The 25,395-nt window shown below is 37.3% G+C and overlaps 4 protein-coding genes across 9 annotated transcripts; 3 read left to right on the forward strand and 1 right to left on the reverse strand.

Annotated features, from left to right (window-relative positions):
• Positions 1–39: 39 nt before the first annotated feature.
• On the forward strand, positions 40–4,126 carry Grp170 (Grp170 co-chaperone). The gene is made up of 3 exons (XM_065303144.1): positions 40–234; positions 499–2,347; positions 2,411–4,126. The coding sequence occupies exons 2-3, from the start codon at positions 499–501 to the stop codon at positions 3,382–3,384; spliced, it is 2,823 nt and encodes a 940-aa protein (XP_065159216.1). The 5' UTR covers positions 40–234; the 3' UTR covers positions 3,385–4,126.
• Positions 4,111–17,537, reverse strand: mlt (tubulin folding cofactor E like protein mlt). Of its 3 annotated transcripts, none has more exons than XM_065303147.1 (5): positions 17,308–17,537; positions 6,291–6,561; positions 5,626–6,234; positions 5,377–5,561; positions 4,111–5,314 (listed from the first exon to the last, which is right to left on the reverse strand). In XM_065303147.1, exons 2-5 carry the CDS (start codon positions 6,543–6,545, stop codon positions 4,975–4,977), a joined length of 1,389 nt encoding a protein of 462 aa, XP_065159219.1. In that variant the 5' UTR covers positions 6,546–6,561; positions 17,308–17,537; the 3' UTR covers positions 4,111–4,974. The 3 variants fall into 3 exon arrangements, with proteins under 3 accessions (XP_065159219.1, XP_065159218.1, XP_065159217.1); XM_065303146.1 differs by lacking the exon at positions 17,308–17,537 and adding an exon at positions 14,744–15,208 and having other exon boundaries at positions 6,291–6,558; XM_065303145.1 differs by lacking the exon at positions 17,308–17,537 and adding an exon at positions 14,744–15,207.
• On the forward strand, positions 15,264–19,372 carry LOC135792494 (persulfide dioxygenase ETHE1, mitochondrial). 2 transcript variants are annotated; one of them, XM_065303149.1, is made up of 6 exons: positions 15,264–15,280; positions 17,718–17,990; positions 18,061–18,205; positions 18,481–18,692; positions 18,757–19,027; positions 19,086–19,372. In XM_065303149.1, exons 2-6 carry the CDS (start codon positions 17,889–17,891, stop codon positions 19,157–19,159), a joined length of 804 nt encoding a protein of 267 aa, XP_065159221.1. In that variant the 5' UTR covers positions 15,264–15,280; positions 17,718–17,888; the 3' UTR covers positions 19,160–19,372. The 2 variants fall into 2 exon arrangements, with proteins under 2 accessions (XP_065159221.1, XP_065159220.1); XM_065303148.1 differs by lacking the exon at positions 15,264–15,280 and adding an exon at positions 15,305–15,443.
• Positions 19,373–19,453: 81 nt separating this feature from the next.
• Positions 19,454–25,190, forward strand: rig (rigor mortis). 3 transcript variants are annotated; one of them, XM_065303143.1, is made up of 6 exons: positions 19,454–19,613; positions 19,756–20,310; positions 20,370–20,510; positions 20,568–22,962; positions 23,272–23,535; positions 24,313–25,190. In XM_065303143.1, the coding sequence occupies exons 2-6, from the start codon at positions 19,773–19,775 to the stop codon at positions 24,812–24,814; spliced, it is 3,840 nt and encodes a 1,279-aa protein (XP_065159215.1). In that variant the 5' UTR covers positions 19,454–19,613; positions 19,756–19,772; the 3' UTR covers positions 24,815–25,190. The 3 variants fall into 3 exon arrangements, with proteins under 3 accessions (XP_065159215.1, XP_065159213.1, XP_065159214.1); XM_065303141.1 differs by having other exon boundaries at positions 20,370–22,962; XM_065303142.1 differs by having other exon boundaries at positions 19,768–20,310; positions 20,370–22,962.
• The last annotated feature ends 205 nt before the right edge of the window (positions 25,191–25,395 follow it).

Genomic DNA, 25,395 nt, shown 5'->3' on the forward strand with positions numbered 1-25,395 from the left:
ATTATCATTTACAAGGCACCGCACGTTTTGACGTTCCCCCACAGCTGTTCACTCCGCATTCTCCACATGTAGCAGTATCTTCAAGCACTGACGTGTACCTGTAAAATCGCCGGATCTTCGCACTGACGTGTTGATAAAGTTGTGTGTGGATGAGGGAGGCAATTTGATTAAAACATTGCACCAGTCTGCAAACAACAAACACGTTGAGCTGTTTACCTAGCATCCGAATTGAAGGTAAGATTTTTCATATTGATGACACTGCAGCAAATACTTAACCTCACATTTAGCTATAGCCGAAAGTATTACTGTTTTTAGTTTCAGTTAAAGTTTTATGTATGAAAGTAGATAATTAGAGCAGTAATTAGGAGGAAGTAGGCCAGATAATTGCAATTTCAAATGTTCAACGTGCGCGTAATGGAATTTTCTTGATTTAACATATTGTTCAGGAGATAATTAATTTTTTTATTGTACTAAATTAAATATTCCATATTGTTATAGATGAAGCTTCTTGCTTTACTCTTCATCCTTCTTGGCATCAACTATGCCAATTCTCTAGCAGTCCTCTCAATTGACATTGGTACAGAATGGATGAAGGTTGGCATAGTATCCCCTGGGGTTCCAATGGAGATTGCGCTCAATAAAGAATCAAAACGGAAAACTCCCGCAGTCCTCAGCTTCCGCGATGACGTGCGCTCATTTGGCGAAGACGCACAAACCGTCGGGATTCGTTTCCCTGCAAATGCGTACATTTATCTTCTTGATTTGTTGGGTAAAGATATCAATCATCCATTAGTCAAACTCTACCAAAAGCGATTCCCTTACTACAATATCGTCGAAGATAAAGAAAGAAATTCAATTCTTTTCAAGCACGACGAAAACACATTCTACAGTCCACAGGAATTAATTGCGCAATTGTTGCACAAAGGTAAAGAATTCGCCGAGGTAAATGCGCGTCAACCTATTAAAGAAGGTGTTATTACCGTACCTGGTTATTTCAATCAAGCTGAAAGGAAAGCTTTGTTGGAAGCTGCTCAGCTAGCTGACATCAAAGTTTTACAACTTATTAATGATTACATGGCAGTTGCTCTCAATTATGGTATATTTAGAACTAAAGAATTCAATGAGACCGCGCAATATATAATGTTTTACGATATGGGCGCTACCTCCACGACTGCGACAGTAGTAAGCATGCAGAATATCAAAACAAAAGAACGTGGATATGTTGAAACACATCCACAGATTTCAATTATTGGCGTCGGTATTGACAGGACTTTAGGTGGTTTAGAGATGCAAATTAGGCTCAGGGATCATTTGGGAAAGAAGTTTAATGAGATGAAAAAGACTCCGAACGATGTCTTTAAAAATCCACGTGCGATGGCAAAACTTTTCAAAGAAGCTGGACGTGTTAAGAATGTTCTCTCGGCTAACACTGAAATCAACGCACAAATCGAAGGACTTTTAGATGAAAAAGACTTCAAGACACCTGTTACTCGAGAAGAGTTTGAGAATATGAATGCTGATGTGTTTGAGCGAGTTGCTGCGCCTGTTGAGCAAGCCTTAAAAAGTGCTGGTTTAACAATGGATATTATTAATTATGTTGTGCTCGTTGGTGCTGGCACGCGAGTACCGAAAGTTCAGGAAAAATTGCAGCAGGTGGTCAAGATGGATCTAGCAAAGAACTTGAACACTGATGAAGCGGCTGCAGTTGGCGCTGTTTACAAAGCTGCTGATTTAAGTACAGGTTTCCAGGTGAAGAAGTTTATCACTAAGGATGCTGTGCTATTCCCGGTACAGGTTGCGTTTGCGCGTGAAACTGAAGATGCAACGAAACACGTGAAGAGGATGTTATTCGGAGCGATGAATCATTTCCCACAGAAGAAGGTGATCACATTCAATAAACATACTGATGATTTTTCGATTAATTTGAATTATGCTGAGCTAGATTACTTGCCAGCAAATGAAATTGAATATTTGGGTAGTCATAATTTGAGTACGATTGACATTAAGGGTGTTGCTGACGCACTGAATAAGAATACCGGTGAAAATTCGGAGAGTAAGGGAATCAAAGCGCATTTCACTATGGATGAAAGTGGTATCTTGGGTTTAGCGAATGTGGAGTTTGTGTTTGAAAAGAAAGTACAACCTGAGGCTGAGGAAGAAGGCGCGTTCTCGAAGTTAGGAAGTACAATTAGTAAGCTATTCAGCGCAACTGAAGACGAAAAACCTGTTAAAGAAGAACCAGAGGAACCTGCACAGGAAGCAAGTGCGGAAAATAAAACTGAGGAAGCAACAAAAACCAATGACACAAAGAAAGAAGATGGTAAAGCAAAGGATAAGGAGTCAAAGGGTACGAAAATATTATACATAATATAAGTATACGATATTTATTGATTTATTTTAAATGTTGTAGGCAAAGATAAAGAAAAGGACAAAGACGCCAAAGAGAAAGAAAAAGATGTCAAACCTAAACTTGTTACTGTGAAAGAGCCCCTCAACGCAATTGAAACTACTTTAACTTACGGTAAATTGACTAAGGAACAATATAAAAGTAGCACTGAAAAATTGAAGAAACTTAACAAAATCGAGTATGAAATGAACCGTCGTGCTTCAACCTTAAACAACCTCGAAAGTTATGTTATTGACATGCAAACTAAACTCTCAGAAGATGAATATTCGGAGGCAGCTACTGCCGAAGAAACTAAAAAGATCCTTGATGCTTGCTCTGAAGTTTCTGATTGGTTATATGAGGATGGTATGGATGCTGATGCAGACACCTACGAAGCTAAATTAGATAATATTAAATCAATCACAAACGACATGATGACCCGTGTATTTGAGCACAAAGAACGTCCCGAAGCACTTAATGCTCTCAATTCTATGCTCAACAGTTCTCGCCACTTCCTAGACAACGCAAAGAACTTGACAAAAACGTCAAATCCAGAGAAAGATGTTTTCACAGACATTGAAATTGAAGCGTTGGAGAAACTGATCTTAGAAACCGAGGAATGGAGGGATAAAAAAATTGAAGAACAAAATAAATTGAAAAAGTATGAGACTGTGAAGCTCACTGTCAAGTCTCTTGTAGATCATATGCAGGCGTTAGATAGGGAAATGAAATATTTAGTTAACAAATTGAAGATTTGGCGTCCGCGCAAGCCTGTCGAAGAGAAGAAAGATGAAAATAAAACAACTGAAGAAGATAAAACTAAAAATGAAAAGGCAGAAGAGAAAGTAGAAGAAGAAAAAGAAGAAGAAATCAAAATGGAGCCAGAAAATCAAGAGGAGGCACCAGAAAAAATATTAGAATTAGGTGAAGCAGCCGAAGGTAGTGATGAGAAAGTAGAACCGACCAAGGCGAAGGATGATGATCATTCAGAGTTATAATTTAGGATTGTAGGGTATTTAGTTCAATTATCAATGAAATTTCAATTTCACTGAAGCCATCAGAGATTTACATTATCAGGGCGAAAACTATTCAATTGGTTTTTGTTTTGTGAAAAAGACTTAAACAGAGGTTAATATAAACGAAAAGAAAGTAAGAGAATTCAACTACCGGGCGATTTCAGACTGCTCTAAATTCAGTGGGTGTGGGGAGCCATCATTTTGCATGTATGTACTTCTTTTTTCGACGACAAGCAACCACTTAAACTGACGAAACTATTTATGCACATTGCGATTGATTATACAATTCTGGATTGAAGCAGTGGCGTTTGTGATAACTTCTTCGATGTTAACATGTTAATGCTGTTCAGATGTGTGAATGAGAGTTATACACCGAGTTAATTTAAAATAATTGGATGTACCGTCAAGATTAATTATTAGTTTCTATGTCTTGTGAGTTAAAATTAATGAAATTGTTTGATTAAAATGCTTGCAATCACTTAACTACGATTTGTGTATGGTACATCGTAACATTTCTTGGGGTTTGTTGTTAATTTAATGTCTTAATGTCAACTGTGCTCACGTGTGTCAGTCTTTTTCTAGTTTAATTTATTGAACATACAAAATGCCAAGCCCAAACCATTGTAAACGCAATATTTGAAATCATCATGACTACATTCCAGCGACTTCTTTAATTTGTAAAGGAAAAATCAATACACATTGAAAAAATTGTTAAATGAAGAAATTTATTGAACCAACCTCGTTATCGGTGCATTTCGTATCAATGTTTGACAACAATTCATTAAAAAAGAAACAATTTATTCATTATCAGAGATAAATTATTACAATATTTAATAATTATTAATTGCAATCTTGTTTAATTGTCTGGATGTTTCGTTATAGACCTTGAAATTAGGCATTTCTCATAATTATTCTGAATAGCCGCCATTTTCTTCATTATCAATTAAAACTAAAATTACTCAATAAAACATAAGGACTATGTTAGTATCACTAGTTGTAAACCGTTCATTCTCTCGTCAACAAAGTGAGTTTGCTAAACATAAAAAAGCATTGAAAACACTAAAATAACAAGTGTTTCATTACTTTGTTTAATCTGATAAATATGATATATGTTTCGGTTAATATAGTCTCAACTACGTCTAGTAACGCGATCTTAAAATATCACAAAATCCTCTTTTTTACACGGTCTAGAGCTATACAGTAATAACATCATAGTCACTTCTATCTGCGTAACTGACGCTGTTTCTGTTCTTTGAAAGATTTCGCACTGCAATCGTCCTCGAACAGGATGGCAACCAAAAAGATATCCGCCATCATTAAACATTCGCAAACCTTAAGTCACAATCAATAATTGCATCTTGGCATATAAGTCTGACGAGTTAATAATGTAATTATTAGGCAGTAGAATTTCGGTTTGCAGTTGTGTGTTATAGGTATAGTTTTCCAAATAGATAGATTACTTCCGCTGCATACAAGCGGATAACATGTAAGTATCGAATACAATCGGTAACGTTCCACGCCATGTTTTTATCTGCGTGAAACTGGTAGTGTAGAATGAGTTGGTTGGTGACTTCAGTTCTTGCTCTCTGACAATTTCTTCTTGCAGTCGATGATGATTTCGTCGCCTGAACGTATATTGTAGCTGTAGAGTTGTTTGTGCGGATATTTCATTTCTTCTGGGCCATGATCGCGACAATCTTGGTCAACATAATACAGCCTCATTTTACCGGCTGAAAAACCAGCGAAAGACTCCAGCTTGGATTTGAGATCCAAAACTGTGCGATAGACATCGACACAGCGTACTTCAGTGTTTGTCCCGCAGACGAATGTCACTTTCACACGCTTCTCCGGACGTAAATCAACACTTACGAGGGGATCCAGTTTACCATGGACATTCACCAACTCAATGTACCTGAAAGTTTAATAATTAAAACATTTTTTTAGGTTAAAAATTGTGGATTCTTGCAAATTTACCGTTCTGGCCGGTCCGACTCTGGTTTCTCCATGTAATACCGAATGAAAGCCCTTTCGGCGTCTTCTCGTTCATCATGACCAATGGCACCTCCACCATTCAGTACCTCTACATTGGGTAACCGCGCAATCATTAATTGACGACGTTCATGCTCGGTATACTCAGTACTTTCCCATAATGGGCAACCCTATTACAAATCGGTTTTTTATTATAACATATAAGAGTTTATATTTGGGTAATATGTTTATTACCTGCATCCTTAAACATTGTAGGCTTGGAAACAACGCCAACCGCTCAATTTCGTCCCAACTGGATAACTGCGTACCATTTAAGTTTAAAAACTTGAGTGTTTTGAATCCATCATGCGAATAAACCGAGTGCTCAGCTCCGTTATGATTACCATCTTGGTCGGCGGGACGATTAAGAGTCTCTATCGGACAGTCAGCAAGCACGAGATACTCCAAATTTGGGAAAGCATAACCCAGCTTAGAAATTTCCGTCCAACACTGAATTGGATTGCCATTGAAGTGCAATTTCTTAATGCCCAGATGCTTGTGGCGTTTGTATTCACTCCCCAATTTGGGGCACGTGCAGTTGGAGTTGGTTTCTACGTCCGATTTAGCGCAGGACGTTAAATTCACATCTTTATAGTCGTTGAGGCTCAGATGAAGCTCTTCCAAGGCAGGAGAATGGTCTAGAATCTTATCCACGCTCTGCCAATCAATTTTGGTTGAGTTCAACACCAGGTTCTTTAGATTGGTCCATTTGATTGGCATTGAATCATGCAGAGGTTCTGATAGTTGATTGAAAGACAAGTTGATGAATTTCAAACGTGGCATATGTTGCAATATCCCAAATATCTGTATAAAAAGAATTAGTTATAGAAAAGTATCATTTTTATTTTTAATTGTATCACCTCTAGCCATTTATTGAGTTTGTTTTTAGCCAAATCCAATTCTTCTACAATGGCGCATTTATCATTGAGAGCATCACGTTCGCCGGCAGTGGTAATGTCGCAGTCGTTCAGGACGAGTAGTGCCGGTACGATGGCCCGAGGGGGACGGCGTGGCACAAAGATAGACACGCAGAGTTCTTCCTGCTCGGAACCATCCGACTCAGTGCTGCACTCATTTCCGTACTTTTGTTCTATCGCTTCCACTAGTGATGGCATCTTGATTGTGATTCTACTGCAAACAATGCATAATCAATTTAGTTTACACTTCATATTCAATTAATTTTCATCTAATTTATCGCCTGATTGATTGGAAAAGTTAGCACTTAACATAGTTCTAGTTTCACAAGTGATCGACCCATTATTTTATTATTATGCGAGTCAATGGAGGCAGACAAAAGATTGAAGTGGACAGAAGCCAGTTACGCATTGATGCTTCAACGCACGCGACATATTCACATTCGAGTGATTGTGACAAGTTGCGCCTGTGTTCCCAAAACATTTTTTTTCTCGTTTGCGGGTCCGTCTATTTTGATTTGTTAACAAGACCGTGCAAATCGTGCAAACGGACGTCCTTCGTCAGCATCAAACGCATTGTATTTCCAAACGTCGCAGCGTCCGCAGCCGTTCACGAAACATTATTGCATTAACAACTTAGAAACTGAGTATACAAAGTTAAATTGTTATGCAATAGTAGAATAATTACTTACTATATCTTACTAAAATAATAAATTGCAGTTGAGAGTGTATTTAATTTATATTTAAATTGTTTCTGTTATTGTTACATTCTTCAAATTAACATAAAGCACAACACAATACGTAATAACTTCTTTGCAATATGTTTGTAATTATAATATACTGGTTTATTCGCAAAAAAATGGCAACTGTATACAGCTACATTCTTTAATGGCATAAAAAGTATGAAAATGGTATTGCAAATGTGGAACAAACAAAAAATTGCATGACATAAATATCTTTAATTGCATATTTTGAAAGACATTCTTTAAATTAATGCGTTTCCGTTTTAAATTGAAATATTACTTTCATTTTTAATCATTTTAAACGCGGAACTATAATGGTCCTCAATATTAAGGCATCTTGTAAGTATTTTTATTTAAAAAGTGCATCGTAGCACCATCTAAGGATTCTTTTAAAATCCTCAATGATAATCAACCACAGATTAAGGTAAATGATAGTAAGTCCTTGTTTGTCATTTGTATGTGGCTGTGCGTCGTGCATGTGTGTCAGTGAATGTGTTAAGTTAAATAGAAGATTCGTGTCCGTGTGAGTTTAAGTTAACACTGACACCAGCCGCTTGAATGCACTATCCATGTTATTTGAATAAAATAATTTTATAATTCTTTCTAAGATGGCACTGGGATGCACTTATTTGCATTTAATTTATCAAGAAATTCTTGGAACCGTGATTGTCGTATCAGTTGTTATTGTTGTTTGTTGATGCCAGTTTTGTTAAATCGTGAAACACGTGAGTGTGCCACTATATGAGTTTCTTGGGGCAATAAGTTAAAGGTAGGAACAATTTAATTATTCTAATTACAAAATAACAACAACTATTATACTAACTTGTTACAATCACGTAATAATTTGATATTCTGCATTCGCAAACAAGAAGTATTTTATATTTTTATAAATATGATAGTAGTATTTGCATATACATAAACAAAGAGAGATGTAAGATGCCCAAATACGCAATGTTGTCATGCCCATTTACGTGATTGTTGTCTGCAAACTAATGAGTTGAAAGGTGGAAGCAAAGTAAAATAAGAATGCGAAAAACGTTTGCTTTGCGTACTTGAAAACCTTGACTAATTAATTACCACCAACAAAAAGATGCGACATTCTTTGTTCCCACTACAAGTCACAAAAAAAAAAACAAATTCACAATTAATTTTATTGTTTTGCAAAAGTAAAATTAAAATTAAAATGAAATTAAATACTTTACAACACAAATTTAAAGTAATAATTAAAATAATATGGGAATTAATAAATTCGAACAATTTTATTACATTTTAATGTTTACTCTACATATTTTTCATATTACTTAACGCGCATATTAAAAAATCCTTGAATTTTCGCACCAATTGAAGTAATACTTGATTAATATGAAACTACGCATTTTCCACACTCAAATATACTCTACACACATTCAAATTATTCCAATTTAAATCGCACGCTCGTTTCAACTCATCAAAAACCCTGAAACTAGCAAGCGTCTAATCAAACACGTGTGGACGATATAAACAAACGCGTAATTCGCAATTCGCAGTCATTTCAAATCTCACATCATCAGCCGCGACTTTATTTTCGTCCGAATATTTTAATTGCTGCTGCCGGTTCGGCTCGGCGGGCGACGTACCAACGAAATGTTATTACACACGGGCGCGCATAACACGATTACACAAATTGTAATATATCTCTGTTCCAACCAACTTCGAACGCGACCTTCACCCGCATTCGCGTCGGCAATTCTATTCCTATTCCTATTCATAACATTCGGGGCCCCGACGAATTTCTGTCGAACGCAACATTTCAAAACGTTGCGTTTCAAGCCGTCAAATGTCAGATGGAAAGGTTTGTTTATTGCCGTATGTTTTGAACGACGCTTGATCTTTTCGGCAAACTTCATATATTGGGTTAATGTCTTTGTTTGGAATTTAATTCGAATCAAAAATTAATAGAATAAATAATGAAAGTGATAGTTCTTTTGTGATTTAAGTATTTAAATAAAAATCAGTTCAATATTTTCTGTGTCAGATGTGACGATTGCGCGATTTTAAAAACCCGAGACTAGGAAAACATTGCGAAAACGTATTGCAACAGGAGGAGGCGCGTGATGCCTTGATGGGTATGACCTATTTAATCTTCAATGTAGACGTTAGATCGTGCTTATTTGTTAAAAATGTTTGGCTTAAACCTCCTGGACTACATTTTCTTTTATTAGTATGAGTGGCTTTTGAACAGACTTAACATACTTCCAAAAGGATTAGAAGCCATGGAAATAACGTTACGTGTAAACGAGGTGCGAAAGAGGTCTAAAAGTATAATCAAAAAATCAAAATTTTAAAATTAATTAATCGTGACTATAGAATTTAATCATAAACATAAATTTGATTTCCATATATATGCGAAATTTCTTTCAATCGTTTCCTACATTTCTTCAACGATAATTATAATCATGCGCATTGCGTACACACAATTACCCATAATACGAGTATACCAACGATTATCCTACAATTGCCGTCGCCTTCATACACATCATGCACGCGTTACCAACATCAAATTTACTCTTCACTTACAAGATCATTAACAATCACCAAGTATACTTAAGTATGACTAGTATGGTAGTACATTCTTTAATTTAAAAAAACGCACAATTTTCATAATTTCCCCGAGAATAATTTCTCATTCTTACTCTTACTCGCGAAACTTTTCCATTTCTTCAGCGCGCAATTCTCAACATATGGTAGTTCCTTCCTGAGCACCATTTGTATACATCATTCGTAATATTTATTATGGAAGTGAAGTAGACATGCTGTGCGCATGCACATAATTCAATTTCTCTCTAGTTTCTTATAGAAATACTTAGGTTTTCTACGTTTTTCTGAGGCTGCAAATTATTTTTAGATCTGTAGCAGCAACAAACCAATTTTCTTTCCATTCAAGAGTAGATATTCAAAAGTTTATATGTTAACAGGCGATTAAAGCAATTAGTTACCGATTAAAGTTGAGAAATTGTGAAAACGATGATTCCATGTTTTGTTATTTGTGTACATCTCGTTAGAAAGAACGCGAATGGCCATAAAACTATTTAGAAATCTCGGAAAGAATACAAAATTCTACGAAATTAACTATAGAATATTTAAAAAGTGCTAAACATTTGCTTTTAATGTTGATTCCTTATATCTAGAACAAGTTAATTGTTTTGTGTTACATTTGGAGTAAATTTAATTTAATAATTTGACATTTCAGTATTTATTATCTAGATCTGTGATAAATATATATCTCTAGTCCTACAATTAGTGACACATCATTGATACGTATCTATATTGCTCGCAGGATTGCCCGAGTACACTTAAAGGTGCCTAGCTACCGATAATAACGTCGGCGGCAATACAATAATTACAGTAATATTTAAACGAAAACGAAAGTCTCGCGTAGAGTAGTACACCTTACTGAAACACACTGCTATTACGCTCGTTACTCGTAACTGCCGAGTAGAGTGTGTTCCCTCATGGAACCTGTGAGTAGTCCGCGAGTGTTTATTATCAACAAATTCAACGCGACTTGCCAAGTTGCTCGACGCTGTCGGAGCGTGTAGTGTTTTGAGCACACACCAAGCTAAGCTGGCAGGAATGAGCGAGCATTCGCTATTCGCATTTACTAGTCGCTACAATTTATTGCGCATTACGAAATCTTCATAATGCTTAACTGTACTCAGTGCGCATGCTCATGCGCCTTTGCTTGCACGACTTTATAGCCATAGCCTAAGCTATCTAAGCGAACAGAAAGCGAGGAAACCATACACAGCGTTCAAAGTAATAATGGTATAATGTCTAATAGTAATAATAAATAAACCACATCTTGACAATTGTCTGCTTTGGTCTGTGCTACCGCCCAAAAGGAGCTATCAGAGGTCTATCGTTCCTACTAAAGGCCACCGTAAATTCTAAGTTGATTTTTCTTGCTGCAAAGTTAAGAGCAAAAGAAAATGTGAATGTAAAAAACGCCAGTGTATTATAAACAAGTCGCGAGTCGCCTCAACCGACACCGAAACAAAGAGACAACGAAGCGACGCAAACCAAGCATATAACAATGCAGTGAAAACGGAAAGCCGAGCACGCGCACCAAGGAAAAGCAAAAAAAAAAACTTAACGCAAACTGAACGTTTCTTGCCGTGTATCGTAAAAGAAGTAATAAGTTAGCTAAATGAACGTGCGCGAACGAATCAACGTGTGCGCTGATTGCAGGTTAGCTATTTTCCTTCCTTGATGTTACTTTGCTTATCTGTCTTGCTTAGAAAATTTATTATGCATTACCAGTTATATTATTATAATAAAATTATATAAATTCATAACGTCTGCAAAATTTAGCATATACAATTATTACGAAACACTCGGTATATATAGGATATGCAAAAGTAACTCGTGCGTTGCGAAAACTGAAAACCTGCAAAACGTCCGCCTCATAATGTCAACGATTTTTTTTCCTATCAATAACTGTGCTGTTTGTAACATAAATATTAATAGTCTGAATATTTTCTACTTGTGTGAAATATATTGCGTATTGGAAGCGATAGTATAAACTGACATAATTGTGAGTGAAACCAAGAACGGAAATTGCACTGGACTAAACGTTTTTGGATGACTCCAACACCGCGCTTCGCAAATACACACGCAAAGAGTAAAAAAATAAACGAAATCGTGTGCAATGGTTTTACATATTAATTACGTTAAATTGTAATCGTATTGGGGACTCACGATTTTTAGACCGTGTAACGAGTGAGTTACAAAAGCGACGATTAATTCACAATTAATTATGCAATTGGTAGTTATCCAGACAGTGAGTTAACCGAAATATAGTTTAAATAAATTTTAATATTAAAAGTAAAACTTTGTGTATAATATTTATGCATATTTACCAAATATGACATATACATCTGTTTTTATCAGAAATTTTTTTTGTATGTCAATAACATTTCGTTTTATAATTAAAAATATTTTTAACTTTTGCTTTTTTAGATTTTTTTTAAATACTTTTATTTTTAACCACTAAACGTGTCATTCTTTGTTTTCCGCTTGATTATTTCACACTGTCTTGAGTGATTGTCATTAGCTTCTCACTTCTTTACTTCAATCAGTCACCGAAACGTCTTTTTAAATCTTACCATTCTGACTATCGCAATCTTGGTGTTTTGTTTTCGCTTTGTTACGTATCTACATAATAACCACAGATCTAGAGAGTGAAACAAAGCAAGGTAATAATAATGAACAACGCGTAGAAAATACTTAGTTGTACGGGTGTGCTTATTTCAATGGTTGAAAGTGAGACAGTAGAAAAGTGGGAACAAATTAATCCTAGAATACCAGAGAGTGAGTGAGAAAGTTGATGAGATGCAGGTATGTAATCAGTTGTACGTAGCAGGAGGATCCTATGATTGGTGAAGTGAAAATCGGCGCGTGTTGCAATGCGATACCGAAAACGCAGCGCACAATTATCAACGCTTACCCAATACTTTGATTTAGATTGAGGCGTAACAAGGAACAAATTGACGAAGTCAGAATTGAAAGTAAACGAAGAAAATTGAGATTAAAATTAAAATTAGTAAGTTTCTAAGTGCCAAGAATGTTAATAGTTATTAATCAATTTCTAGAAAACTATTTAGAATATTTGGGAAATTTTATATAGTATAAAGTATAAAAATTGGGAAAATAAGAAAAATCAAAAAAAATGTATAACGAAAAAGAAGGAACAGGAAAAATTTTTCTCGATTTTACAATTGACCTCTTCCTTTGTCAATATACTAATTAATAACGTTATGCAGAATCAATATAATACGTAATCAGGTATATCTTAACTCAATTACATTATAATTCATTAATAACAACCCCTTCTTCCTGCTTGTTGTTCTTGTGGTGGCTTTTTTCTACCTTAAAGCCGAAAACAATACCGTTACGGTAAAACCTGCGTAAAAACAAAAGCCGCACGACTTCCATTGTGCTCCGAGACAAAACTAATAACATCAATAGCTTTCACAGTGTTCATCGCGTACGAATCGTATTAAGTACGACATTTTATTTTACAGTGCAAGCGAATAGCCCAGATGTACGTATACACTGAACTCTGAACACCGGCTGAGCAGAACTATTAAATACAAATACATATGAGTAGATTATTGCACGTGTGCCGAGCTCAAAGCGCTTTTGTTATTTTGTCATGGTTGGTAATGAGCGGTGATGATACGTGCGACGTGAACGGCATGATCATATACATCGCATCACACATCCTCAACGATCAACATTAACGTCTTTCCAGGTTTCTACGTATGGCAAAATTAAAGCGCAATTTGTGTTAGAGTGTTGTATTTCTGTCGGGCGCATTGAAAAGTATAGGCGTTTATAAACAGGTCGTAAATAAATAGCATTAGTCGAATACTCATCGCTTAATAAAACTTCTAAAGCTGGTTCTGGTGGTTTAAATGTGCAATTACTACTCTTTTAGCTATGAGAATAATATTTGCGAATGTGACTGTGTGCTGTGTTTGTCCTGCACGTGTTTGTACTTTGTTTGGGTGCTTTGTTCGCGTGAGCACGTTCCACGCAACAAATAACGAATGCGAATGTGTGCGCGAATAAAATGTAAAAATAGTTGAGTTAGCTTGGTAATAAAATAGGAAAACGTCCACACACAGCAGCAACAACAACCAAATTGCAGAAAACAAAGCAATTAAACTTTAAAATGATCATACTCAGGTGGTTAATTGTTATTTCCAAATATTTCTCAAATAACAACGAAATTACACATAAACTGTGATTTTTTTTAGGTATTGTTATGCGACAATTTAATTTGTTGACTAGACCACGAAATACAAACCAAAACAACACAATTATAAGTGAATTAATGAGTCATCTTTTGGGATAAATAGATTTTATAATAATATAGTACCAAACATGGAAACTTAAATAATTACTAATATTTTTATCTAATTATTAAGCCACTTAAACTTTGCCTGAGGCTTGCGCAATGCCACGTAAAACAAGTTTAGATTTCTTTTTTGTTTCTATCAGGTTTGGCAGCTTTTTCATGCGTTTAATGTGTTGATTCTTCAAAGATTAGCGATTAGATGAAATTTCAGGTTCAAATTAACATTGTAAGAGCTGTATCCTTGAAGAATAAGCTACGCACATAATACGAACCTGATTTAACTAGTTTCACACGTTGCTATTTTTAAGATAATATTTGCTTTATTAAATTGGCGTTTTTTGCGACTTATCGATCCGTGGTCGTGTTTAATCAGCTGATTACATTATTGTGCAATAGATTTTGATATGTATCGAAGTAATAAACACAGTAATGTGTAAAATCCATCCTCAAAGAAAGTAAAATCAGCGCATGTCGATTACACACGCAACATGCGTGTCACATTTGTGCGGGATGTGTTGATAAAAATAAAAGCTCGTACAATTACGCGCTCGCATTGCGTCCGCGTCCGAATTGCTCATAGTTAAGACGTGCGAAGAGCAATTTATTTTCGCTCATTGCATTTCGCAATTTGCATAACGCACAACACACAACCGCCAACAACCGAGCGCTTTAAATAAAACATTTCGAACCTTTCAAATCGATACGCCGCGCACAAATCACTAAATGTAAATTTAAATTTAAATTACAATACTTACATAATATGTTAATCCTGTTTTATTATCCGTTAATTGCGTTCACAATGTTTCCCATTGAATTGGCTGCCAACAAAAGACGATAAAAATCACGGGGAATAAAATTGTCCAAACACGCGTGTATCCTTGAATTACTTCGTTTTCAAGGATTCAAGGCGATTTTGTCATCACAAACACGACGCGCATGCACTTTATTATTTATACTGTCCTTCTCCGCGCTGTCACCATAAGAAAAATCAAAAAAATTCCCGTTTTCACAATCCACCGCGTATTTATATGATAAATTAATTATCGTATGCATAAATAGCGTAGTTTAGCGTAGACAAGGGATATTATAATGCGGAGGCGCGAGGACGCGACCTGTTTGTTTTGCTCTTCCTGCAGGCCGCGCGCGTGTGAATGCACAATATCGACCGGAGCGAACGGAACAAAGCTTGCTGCCTGCTGGCGGACCCGACCGACCGTACGCCTGCGACGCAGTCAGCTGCCTGCCGTTCGAATCGTGCGCGCGCTCGCCTGCAACCAGCAGGCTGCTCGCAGGTTTGTTGTTGTTGTTGTTGCCACTCTCCGATCAGCTGTGCGTGTTGATTTCCGTGCGCGTGTTGGTGCGGCGAGAGCGTGTCGAGGGCACCTCAGCTGATTTACACTGCCGCCTCAAACACTTCTCTCCTCACTTCACCATACCTGTTTCTGCTGGGTTTGTGTGAGTTTTCTATGTGAGCTAGCGCAAACCAGCTTTGCGAGAAATGTAGGTACTCTCGCGAGGCAAAATCACTTTGGCCGAGCTTGGCGCATAATAACGCATTATGTCAGTTTTTGTTGGGTTTATGAATCATCCAAGATAAAAGAAACACTAGAATAGCTTTTAAATGATTAAGAGTGTGATTTTCATTGAGGTATACTGAATTATTGCTTGGTTTTTCGTATTCTGTGAGTATTTAGAAAAGAATTTTTATTAAATTACGTTTTTCTTCATGTTTTTTTACTTCTTTTACTAGTAAAATTTCAAATAAAACACCAGGGCACAATTTTGCTGGTATTTAAATAAATTTAAACTACGTCGCAATTTATTTGAGTGCAAAAACCTAAGAAAACATAAGCAAAATAAACTAAAATCCACTTAGATTCATGGCCGTTCGTGTAGTTCGTGTCATGTAGGTACATGGCACACGTTTTCAATATTAGATATTCGTCATTAATTTATGATAATACTTCCAGCATATTTTGACGCGCAATTTTATTTCATGTAAGTAAAAAAATATATTAAAAATACAGCAAACAAGCAAGAAAATCGTTATTTTCATAACAAAGCTTGTTAGCTGCAATTGCGGAAGTTGTTGACACATTGCTCATTCTTGTGCACAACCATGCAATTTTTTAATTTGATAATTATTATTACTCTACATCGCGCTTCAATGCGTGCGGTGCGCTTGTCTGGTCAATTGCAGTTGCAATAGTTTCAATTGTATTTCATGCGCAAGTTTTAATTTTAATTGTATTGATGTTGCCTTATGTTTGAAATGAACAAAAAAGAGAATTTTTTTCACATTGCTTGCTTTGGAATGCTTGAATATTTTAAACCGCAAATAGAAAAAGGTTGGTGCGGAAACTATGGAAAACTGAGGAAAATTCAATACTCCCATGGAAACAGTGAAGGCGCGATACGAAATGAGCACAAAATTAAACGTGGCCGAATAGAAAGAAACCGGGAACTTCGACTGGAGTGGAAAATGAAGTCTGAAACGTGAAACAAATCAATAGTTATGTCTACGCGTCTTAGCTAAGTGTAGTGGAAAATTTCCTCATACATTATTCAATTTCGTTTATGGAATTATCAACAATAATCTCTTATTTTACAGACAATTTTGTGTTTATCAAGTTTTCACAATGTGTTTACACGTGTTAATACTGTATTTAAGTAATATTTAACCTTTTTGCGCATTTGTTACCATTCTCCATCTTTGGTTGGAGCAAAATTTAATCTGCATATAAATATAATTCACTTATCTATGATTATATGATGTTTGCTGTTTAACACGTCTGCGTGATTAAGTAAATTGACGCAAATACGAAAATTAAACATACGACTTGACTTGCAACATACATTTCGCAATAATTTAAAACTTTGTCTGGTCTGGATGGTTAGGCACAAGCACAATCTGCGCCATTCGCCCACGCGCGCTTTTATGCTTTATATTCCCTCAAGGTTGTTAGTTGGGAAGTGCACGGTCGGCCTGCATTGCAAATTCGAAAAGTAGACGCAAGAATTTGCAACACACAACGCTTGGAGGAGTTGAAGGCTTGAAATTATAAATTGAGACGAATGAAAAGAACTGCACTGAACCACAAAGTCAATAACATCCGTGGAATCAGGTGGGTCGTGAATGTTGTAATGATTTATGGAAATTTCCACTGCTGATGATACTACAGTCGTCTACAGCTCAATACATACAAAACCTTTTGAATCATCAGAGAAATATTTCAAAAGGAAGTTATAATAACACATAATTTCAATTCTCAGCAATATGACATCCTTCCTAGAAGTGATCATTAAAAATTCTACTCACGTTTTGTTGCTTTTTGTTGAGTTCCTGTAGAAATTCCCTATTTAATATTTTGCAATTAAAGTTCTTGATGATCTTTATGAACAAACACAAAAATAATCACTTATACTCTTGATCAGTGTATTTTAACGATTGTAATATTTTAAGAACAATTAGAAATATTGCTACATATTAATGATGAATGATCGAATTAAGAATACACAAAACGGAAAATTTGAAGTTTGTACGTCGAACTGTTTAACTGACATTTTAAAATTATAATTATGAAACTTATACAGCGAGGCTCTCTATGAACGGAAACTCAAAACAATTTCATGCTGAAAATTGTTTTCTACTTGGCGTGTACGCGGCGCCACATAGTTTAAAACTTAAAAATAATTGTTGATTAAACAGCGTTCCCTCGCTCTCGTCAGCTACAGGATGATTTCGTCAGCAACAAGTGCTCGAAATTCCTGCTGCCAGCTGAAATGAAGGTCATTACACACCACGCTGTAGTGCCGAGAGTTTATCGTCACGGTAACATAACACGAATCAACACAACACTTCGTATGTGATAAAACCCGGTAGCAGCACTGCACTCAAAAATGTTTGCGTTCAGTCGACTACAACAAGTCCAACATCTTCGACCGGTTTGTCTTCGTTCCTTTTCGACGAACATGGGATTGAATAATTTGATTTTTCGTCAGGTAATATTAGATAATATCAAAAGTCTACATTGATATATAGAAATATTTTGTTTCTTTTTATTGATTTCAGTTGTTTGATACAACAAGCAGCACATATACTTATCTGCTTGCTGATTCTAAGAATCGGGAAGCAATTCTGATTGATCCTGTGATTGATCAGGTGAAAAGGGATTGGCATTTGGTGCAAGATTTAAATTTAACACTGAAATATGCAGGTAAAAATTTATTTCTAAGCAAAACGTTAAATTGTTCATGTTTGGTGTTCGATTTCATGACTGTTTAAAATAGTTTATTACTAATATGCATTGAAATGCAATATCTCTACTTCTAAACAATTGAAACGTGAACAAATAATGAACACAATGACTAATAAAACAAACATTGATATACAACTGTAAATGTCATAATAGGTGTTTGTATCCATTGCATATTTTATAATTGCATTACTATCAGTTTTGAAATAATAATTTGAAATCGATACTTCTTGTAGTGAACACTCACATGCATGCTGATCATATAACTGGCACTGGCGAATTAAAGAAACTTTCTGGTTGCAAAAGTATTATTTCGGAAGCAAGTGGAGCTAAAGCTGACATCTACGTCAAGGAAAACGATGTAATTCACTTCGGTGAACACAAAATTAAAGTTTTAGCTACTCCAGGTCATACTAATGGTTGTGTCACATATTATTTATCTGAAGAGGTAAATTAACTACAATACAAGCCTAAAAAATCGAAAAATTGATTTTGTATTAATTTTTTATCAGAGTATGGCATTTACTGGTGATACTCTGTTGATTCGCGGATGTGGACGTACTGATTTCCAAGAAGGAAATGCTGCAAGTCTCTATAATAACGTCCATCAAAAGATTTTCACAATGCCCGATGAAACGAAGTTATATCCAGCTCATGATTATAAAGGAATGATGAGCACGACTGTGGATGAAGAAAAAAGACTTAATCCGCGTTTGACGAAGAGTCTGGATGATTTTATTAATATTATGGACAATTTGAACTTGTCATATCCCAAGATGATTGGTAAAAATAACAGTAAAGGTTTTTTATTCGTAAAATAATTTAATTTTTTTGTTAATAGACAAAGCTCTGCCAGCCAACAAGGTTTGTGGATTGTACGAAATTCCTGAGGAGATTGCTGCCAAAATTAAGTAAGATAGAGTCGTCGAATGAGACAGTTATTTATCGTACTCAGATAACGATTAATCACTTGTTATATTAGTGTAAGACTATTTTTTGTTATAAGTATATTGTAGTAATATATCACCTATCATTATTGTGAGCAAAGTCTGTTAAGAATAATTTTGTTAATGTTATTATTTACTTTATATCTGTAATATAATATTTTTACGTTCATGATGTACACAATGGCTTTGAATTTCATAAAATTGGTTTAAATGTAGCGGGCAATTGAATGTCAAACATTTGAAATCTTTGTGGTGAGTGCGCATGCGCTATGCAAATTGGCGCCATCATGCTGATCATTTCACAACATTTCAGAGTTTATTTGAAACGGTACGTTTCTAATCGTTTAAAAACTGCCGAAGTGCAGAATTGTAATTGTAGTGACTACTGCGTTAGTGTAGCAAATAAACAGTAATATTAAAAGGTGATTATTTCAAAAGAGCATGTAATTCATTATATTATATTTCTTTAACACTTTACGCGTCTATTCTAACCTCACTCAAATCCGTATAATTTCTATTTATCATAATTTCTGCGGTTTTAACTGAAACAACAAGTTTTTGAAGTCTGATTTACAGATAAAATGGAACCTCTAACTGTACCACCTTCTCCGAATTGGTACGAAACAAAAATCGCTATCTGTGCGCCAGATAACACGTTAATTTATGGCGCTAACAGTTCTATCGTCATTATAAAACCGGCGCCCAGTAGCAAACCATCAGATATTTCTGTAATTTCATTTGCGCATTTGGATCGAGTGCATGCTTTGGCCATGGCTCCTACATGGAATGAACAAAATCGCATGATTGCATCTATTGCTGATGACAAACTTGTGAAGGTTTGGAACCTTCTTGATAACACATGTGCTTATTCACACAAAGCACACGCGCAATCCAAGAGCCGTCCGGTTGGTGTCGCATTTATTAACGACACTAAAGTTGTGTCTGTATCTGAGGATGGATATGTGATAGTATGGAAAATGACCACAAATGAATTCACACCACATAAGAACTTGTTGGGAATGAAAGCTCATGTTACAGCTATTTCAACTTGTCCACATGCTGGCTGGCTTACAGCATTTGGAATGAGGAATGGATTAGTTGTTGTTACTGATTTGAAAGGCAAGTCATCAAATTTCCTCTAATATTCCAGTTGATTTCAAATAATTTTTCATAAACAGGTCATGGCAATGTTTTATATAAACTAAGAGCACACGAACGCGAAGTACTTGATTTTGCTTGGTGTCCTAAAGCAGCCAATGTTATTCCCGACTTGATATTCAAAAAGAAATCAGAAGCAAGCAAAGAAACTTCAGGAGATGGTAAACAGACTGACAACGAAAGTGAGACAGACGAACCTAAACAAGATGAGTTTGTAGATGCTCAAGACACAATTGATGCAATGCCTGCAAATGGTACTCATATTCATTGTGCACTTGATTCACAGTTGCAATCATATGAATCTCAACAAATTGGTGCTATTACATCTCAGGATGATGACCATGTCACGATTCCTACACAGGTTCCTTCTTCATCTCAGCCGCCACCACCTAAACCGAAAAAGGCCAACCCATGGGCAAATTTAAAACATGCTGACGACGATGAAATGCCCCAGGAACCAGAACCTGCAGTTCAAGAAGTCCTCAACACAACGGACGATTTTTTGAGCGAGTGTCTTGCGTTAAAGGCGAGAATTATTGAAACTAAAGATGAAGAAGTAAGTTTTAACGATAGTCTTCCACTTGATGAATCTATTGAAAGCAAGACGCCTGTCAGAAAGATTCTACAAGCAACGCGTGTGAAGAAAATAGAGAGTAAAAAAGTTATGGACGCAGCTGGTGATGCGCCATCCGCTGATATAGTATCTGATCTTCTCAGCGATGATGCTACTAGTTCTGAAACAACTGTAAACGAATGTGATACTCCTCCAGCCGTCGAATCGCCTAAACCTGAGTTCCTATTAGCTTCCTCCGCACGAGGAGGACACATTGTAATTTGGCGAGCGGGTACGGATGGCCGTGTACAGAGAAGGATGCGATTGCCTAAAGCTAAAAGTCGTGGTGGGTATGGACGAAATAATAATAACAACAATAATATGTGGCTTACAATGCATTGGATTGCGCCTGAACAATTATTAAGTTGTGGAGCTTCTGGTGAATTAATGGTTTGGCCTGTTTCTGATCAAGACCCTAAACCCAAGTTGATTCATAATGATCATCCGAAACTCTTTTGTATTACTTCTCCGTATTGTCACGAACGAGAAAATTATTCCAAATGGGAGGACTTGGCTGCATGGACGATTGGTCAAGATAGAAGTATTTTGTACACTATGTTACAGAGTAGGATGGTGCTAGCCTGTTATCCAACATTTCCCTGTCCGGTTGTGACTTCTGCAGCGTCACCAATTGCGCCAACTCGTGTAGCGTTTGGTATGGCTGATGGTTTCATTCGAGTTTGGGATTTGAGTAAAGAAAATAATCAGTGCATTCAGATGATTCAAATCAAAAGTAAAGTAGGTGGAAAAGTGATGTCAATGGCATGGCACACAAGCCAAGAATACTTTTTGGCTTTTGGTACTCAGGACGGGTTAGTAGGTTTTGTAAACTGCGGCCAATCGAAGAAACCACCGGTTTATTTCGCGCAACATTTCATCACGGCGATTTACAAATTGGAGTGGGCACCAATCCCCAACAAACCTGTGGATAAACACGGTTTATACTGTTGCGCCGAAGGTCAACTCGCCGTGTACAACTTCGACAATCCTCTGATAAATCCGGTGCTAGTGCAAACGCCGACTAGCGAACGGGTAACAAATTTTGCATGGAAATCCGATTATAGTAAGCTAGCGATTGGTTGTAAGAGCGGAACCGTTTACATTTTGGATGCGCAGTATGAAGTTAAAACTACCTTGTATTATCAGAAGAAAGGTATCGTCAGCATGGCGTGGCATTCGATACAGACCGCGGAAGATGAGGAAAAATCGCCAAACCACGAGTGGCTTGCTTCAGCGACTGGTAACGATAACACCGTTGTGATTTTTGACTTGAGTAAGGTAAACGACGAGCTCTGCATGAAGGAAGTCATCGCTGGCGAACTCTTCGGACATGTAAAACCAATAAATCAGGTATTCTGGAGTCCGTATAAAAATGGCATCATTGGTACTGCTTCTGAAGATGGCACCGTCACTGTCTGGAGCGGGATGAAACCGATCAGTACCTTTTTGAACAACAATGCGGATCCAGTTTTTAGCGGCTTGTGGAGCCCACTCAACGAGGACGTCATTATTTCGACAGGTAAAGATTGCTCCATTAGAGTGTGGAATCTAAGGAACCACCCCACCAAAGAACTGAATGATTTGGCGGCGCAGACGCGTTCAGCGCGGAAGAAGAATCTAAAGCATTTCAGGTCTCAGAAGGAGGAAATTGAACTGGAGGTGAACAAATCGAGGCGATATCCGCTGCTGGCTGAGATTTCCGCGCGGCAAGCGAAATTGGAAACAGCCACTGCTGATTGCCATGTTATGTTCGAGCATTACAACAGACCGAAGGAGGAGGTAGCGGAGGATAATTTAATGCTGAAATTGTTTGGAAATCCGAACTGCATTAGCGAAATTATCGATGCGCAGAAAGATGTACACCGATCGAAAGGGAAGTTTGCGTTGGTGAATCATTTGCAGATGTGGTCGGGGGATGTTGGTGAGACTATCAAGAAGGCTATTACTGACGGCAACTTAACTCCTTGGCTGATAAGTGTTGCACCAATGATTTCCTTCAGGTAGGTTTACGTTGTTAAATTCTACTGAATTGCTTCGGTTATTCCGACGGTAAAATTGCGGTATAAAGTTATTCGCGAGTCTTGAGGAAGTGTATTATTATTATGAGTTTCGTACTTGTGTACAAATTTTGTTTTTCGTGAAACACAAAAGGTAAAAGTTTTGTACGCTAAACTTCAATTTATCGCGCATTTCGAGAAGCACGAGATCTATCGAAACTTTTACGGAGCTAATTAATGATGATTGCTTCCTTTTTCTTCTGCTTTATGATGATTGTAGCCCTTGCTCGAGCAATCCATTGTTTTTTGCAGCCTGTGGCAAGAAGCCGTTGAAGCTTACGCCAGCCAATTAGCCGATTCGACTATCAGCGATCCGGTGGAAATTGCTTCCTACTACTTGGCGCTTCATAAGGTCGACGAGGCAATCGATATCCTCAGCGTGAAGCAAATGTACCGCGAATCACTGGTGCTCGCCAAATTGAAGAAGCCGGACGACACCGATCTACACAAGCAGATACTCTCCCAGTGGGCGAGTGCGTGCGTGATGACCGGCCAGTTCGAGATCGCGGCGCAAAGGTGAGTTCTTATCGCGCATTTGCAAATCTGGCGTCCCTTTGCGACCCTCTTTTCTTCGCTCGCCAACACCTTCATCTGCACATGCTGATAGCGGTCCTAAAGTGAAGTACACGGTAGTATAACCAGGCCACATTCGTTGCGTGCTTGTTGGTCCGTTAATATTTAACTTTAGCATTGCGGCAGGGCGGTTGTGCGCGGCAGTAAGTCTTCGCAGTCAGGGGAAAACGCTAGCTCAGGTACTTCTTTGCGTAACTCACTTCGGGGCGCGTTCGTCGTTCGCAGGTAAAAGTACGCGGAAAAGCCGTTAAAAGTTTTTAACTTTCGACCACATACTTTGCGCGCACGCGGGGTATAGGAACTCTGGGCTGCAGACAACCAGGGAGCGTCTTAAACTTAAAGGCCAAACTTTATATAAGCGTTCGTATAAAATAGTTACGCGTACTTTTGAATAAAAGTACTGACGAGAAGAAGGGCAAATGCTTTTGTGCTCAACGCGATTCGCTTTGCATGAAATGCTTTTGTTTTGATAAGCTGGAGAAAATGCTACGCAAACGTTTGAAGTAAACATTTCAAACATTTGTTTTTGTGATGATGTCTATAACAGCACAGGTTTTTTATATGTCTACGAAATTCTCTAAAACAAATATAATTTATAGATATTAGTGTTTGATGCAATTAAACTTTGTAACAAAGTAGAGTTTGTGTTTCGATTTTCTCGTTACGGCTGCTAATGACGGCCCTCGTTTGCAATTTACCTATTGTTGAATTTTTTTTCAGCTACATTGCCCAAGGCCAGTTTGAAGAGGCTGCAAAAGTGTTGTACCGACGCAACGATGAACCATCACTCGCGTTCGCTTTAGAGCTGGCACGTTTCACCGGAAACGATACCCTTGCTAATACCATTCAGTATAGGCACGACGTCTTGCAAGCCCAGGCGGAAGATAAAGTGCAGTTGCCATCGCGTATGGAACTGGAGGTGGCGAAGGCGGAACGTGCCTCTGAGAAGGCCGAAGAAGGTAGTACCGAAGGGGTGAACGGCGATGGCGATGATATTGATAAGAATGCCGATAGTGGTAATAACGAAAATGGCAACGGCGATATCCACGTCGCGGATCGCACGAACGGTGGAGAGGAAAAGACTGCCGCATCCGATAATAGAGAGGTCGATGCTGCCGATAATGAACACGTCGCGAGCGCAAAAAGCGTTGTCGTCGGCGATGCCATCGATAAGCAGCGCGAGGAAGATTGCAGCGAGGACATCACGTCATCTGCCAATTAGATAGTATTTTGTGTTTCGGCGCTTCAAGAATTTAAAGCGAAACTTGTCACTCCAGCGACTCATTACAGTTGCCGAATTTGAAAGGCGCAGAATGCGCATATTACGTTTACGAATTTTTTTTTTCTTTATTTTCAAATTCGACATGTTACGTTATCGTTTTTTATTATTCAGGGCTCGAGCGGGCCCTGTTGGTTGGAAACGCTCAAAGTGAGTACTCGTTTAGTTATTCACGTATTTTTTTTCTGCCTGCATTCGTATCTACGTGCCTTCGTTTACTCTTGTTTTTCATATTTTATCGTTTTTATTACATTACGAGAAAGGAAAAGAATGAATATTTTTCTGTGTTGTTTGTTATACAATGAATATCGAAAACAAATGATGGGTTTGCATTTGAAATATGGAAACCTGCCTCCTCCAGCGGAAACCTCGATTGTGCGTTCACTCGTTTGGGGACGGGGACACATCCAACTTTATTCATGGGGATTTGTAGGCGCGTAGATCGATTTCCCTATAAAGGTGTAATCCGCGCAAGGGTCGCGCGTTTACTATGATAACTGAACTGTCGTAAACCGGCAGGGCAG

Source organism: Atheta coriaria, unplaced genomic scaffold, assembly GCF_025399875.1.
Source record: "Atheta coriaria isolate IRGN ID8LTWV9N9 unplaced genomic scaffold, Caltech_Dcor_3.1 hic_scaffold_5_pilon, whole genome shotgun sequence".
Lineage (NCBI taxonomy): Eukaryota > Metazoa > Arthropoda > Insecta > Coleoptera > Staphylinidae > Dalotia > Dalotia coriaria.

Excerpts from the sequence above, each read along its gene's own strand:
- Grp170 (XM_065303144.1), top strand. The coding sequence starts at position 499 with ATGAAGCTTCTTGCTTTACTCTTCATCCTTCTTGGCATCAACTATGCC. Across the intron at positions 2,348-2,410 it reads AAAGGATAAGGAGTCAAAGG|GCAAAGATAAAGAAAAGGAC; the intron begins GTACGAAAATAT and ends TAAATGTTGTAG.
- rig (XM_065303141.1), top strand. The coding sequence starts at position 19,773 with ATGGAACCTCTAACTGTACCACCTTCTCCGAATTGGTACGAAACAAAA. Across the intron at positions 22,963-23,271 it reads GCACCAATGATTTCCTTCAG|CCTGTGGCAAGAAGCCGTTG; the intron begins GTAGGTTTACGT and ends TGTTTTTTGCAG. Across the intron at positions 23,536-24,312 it reads TTCGAGATCGCGGCGCAAAG|CTACATTGCCCAAGGCCAGT; the intron begins GTGAGTTCTTAT and ends ATTTTTTTTCAG.
- mlt (XM_065303147.1), bottom strand. The coding sequence starts at position 6,545 with ATGCCATCACTAGTGGAAGCGATAGAACAAAAGTACGGAAATGAGTGC. Across the intron at positions 5,562-5,625 it reads TACAATGTTTAAGGATGCAG|GGTTGCCCATTATGGGAAAG; the intron begins GTAATAAACATA and ends GATTTGTAATAG. Across the intron at positions 5,315-5,376 it reads GAGTCGGACCGGCCAGAACG|GTACATTGAGTTGGTGAATG; the intron begins GTAAATTTGCAA and ends TTAAACTTTCAG.
- LOC135792494 (XM_065303149.1), top strand. The coding sequence starts at position 17,889 with ATGTTTGCGTTCAGTCGACTACAACAAGTCCAACATCTTCGACCGGTT. Across the intron at positions 18,206-18,480 it reads TTTAACACTGAAATATGCAG|TGAACACTCACATGCATGCT; the intron begins GTAAAAATTTAT and ends TACTTCTTGTAG. Across the intron at positions 19,028-19,085 it reads GTCATATCCCAAGATGATTG|ACAAAGCTCTGCCAGCCAAC; the intron begins GTAAAAATAACA and ends TTTTGTTAATAG.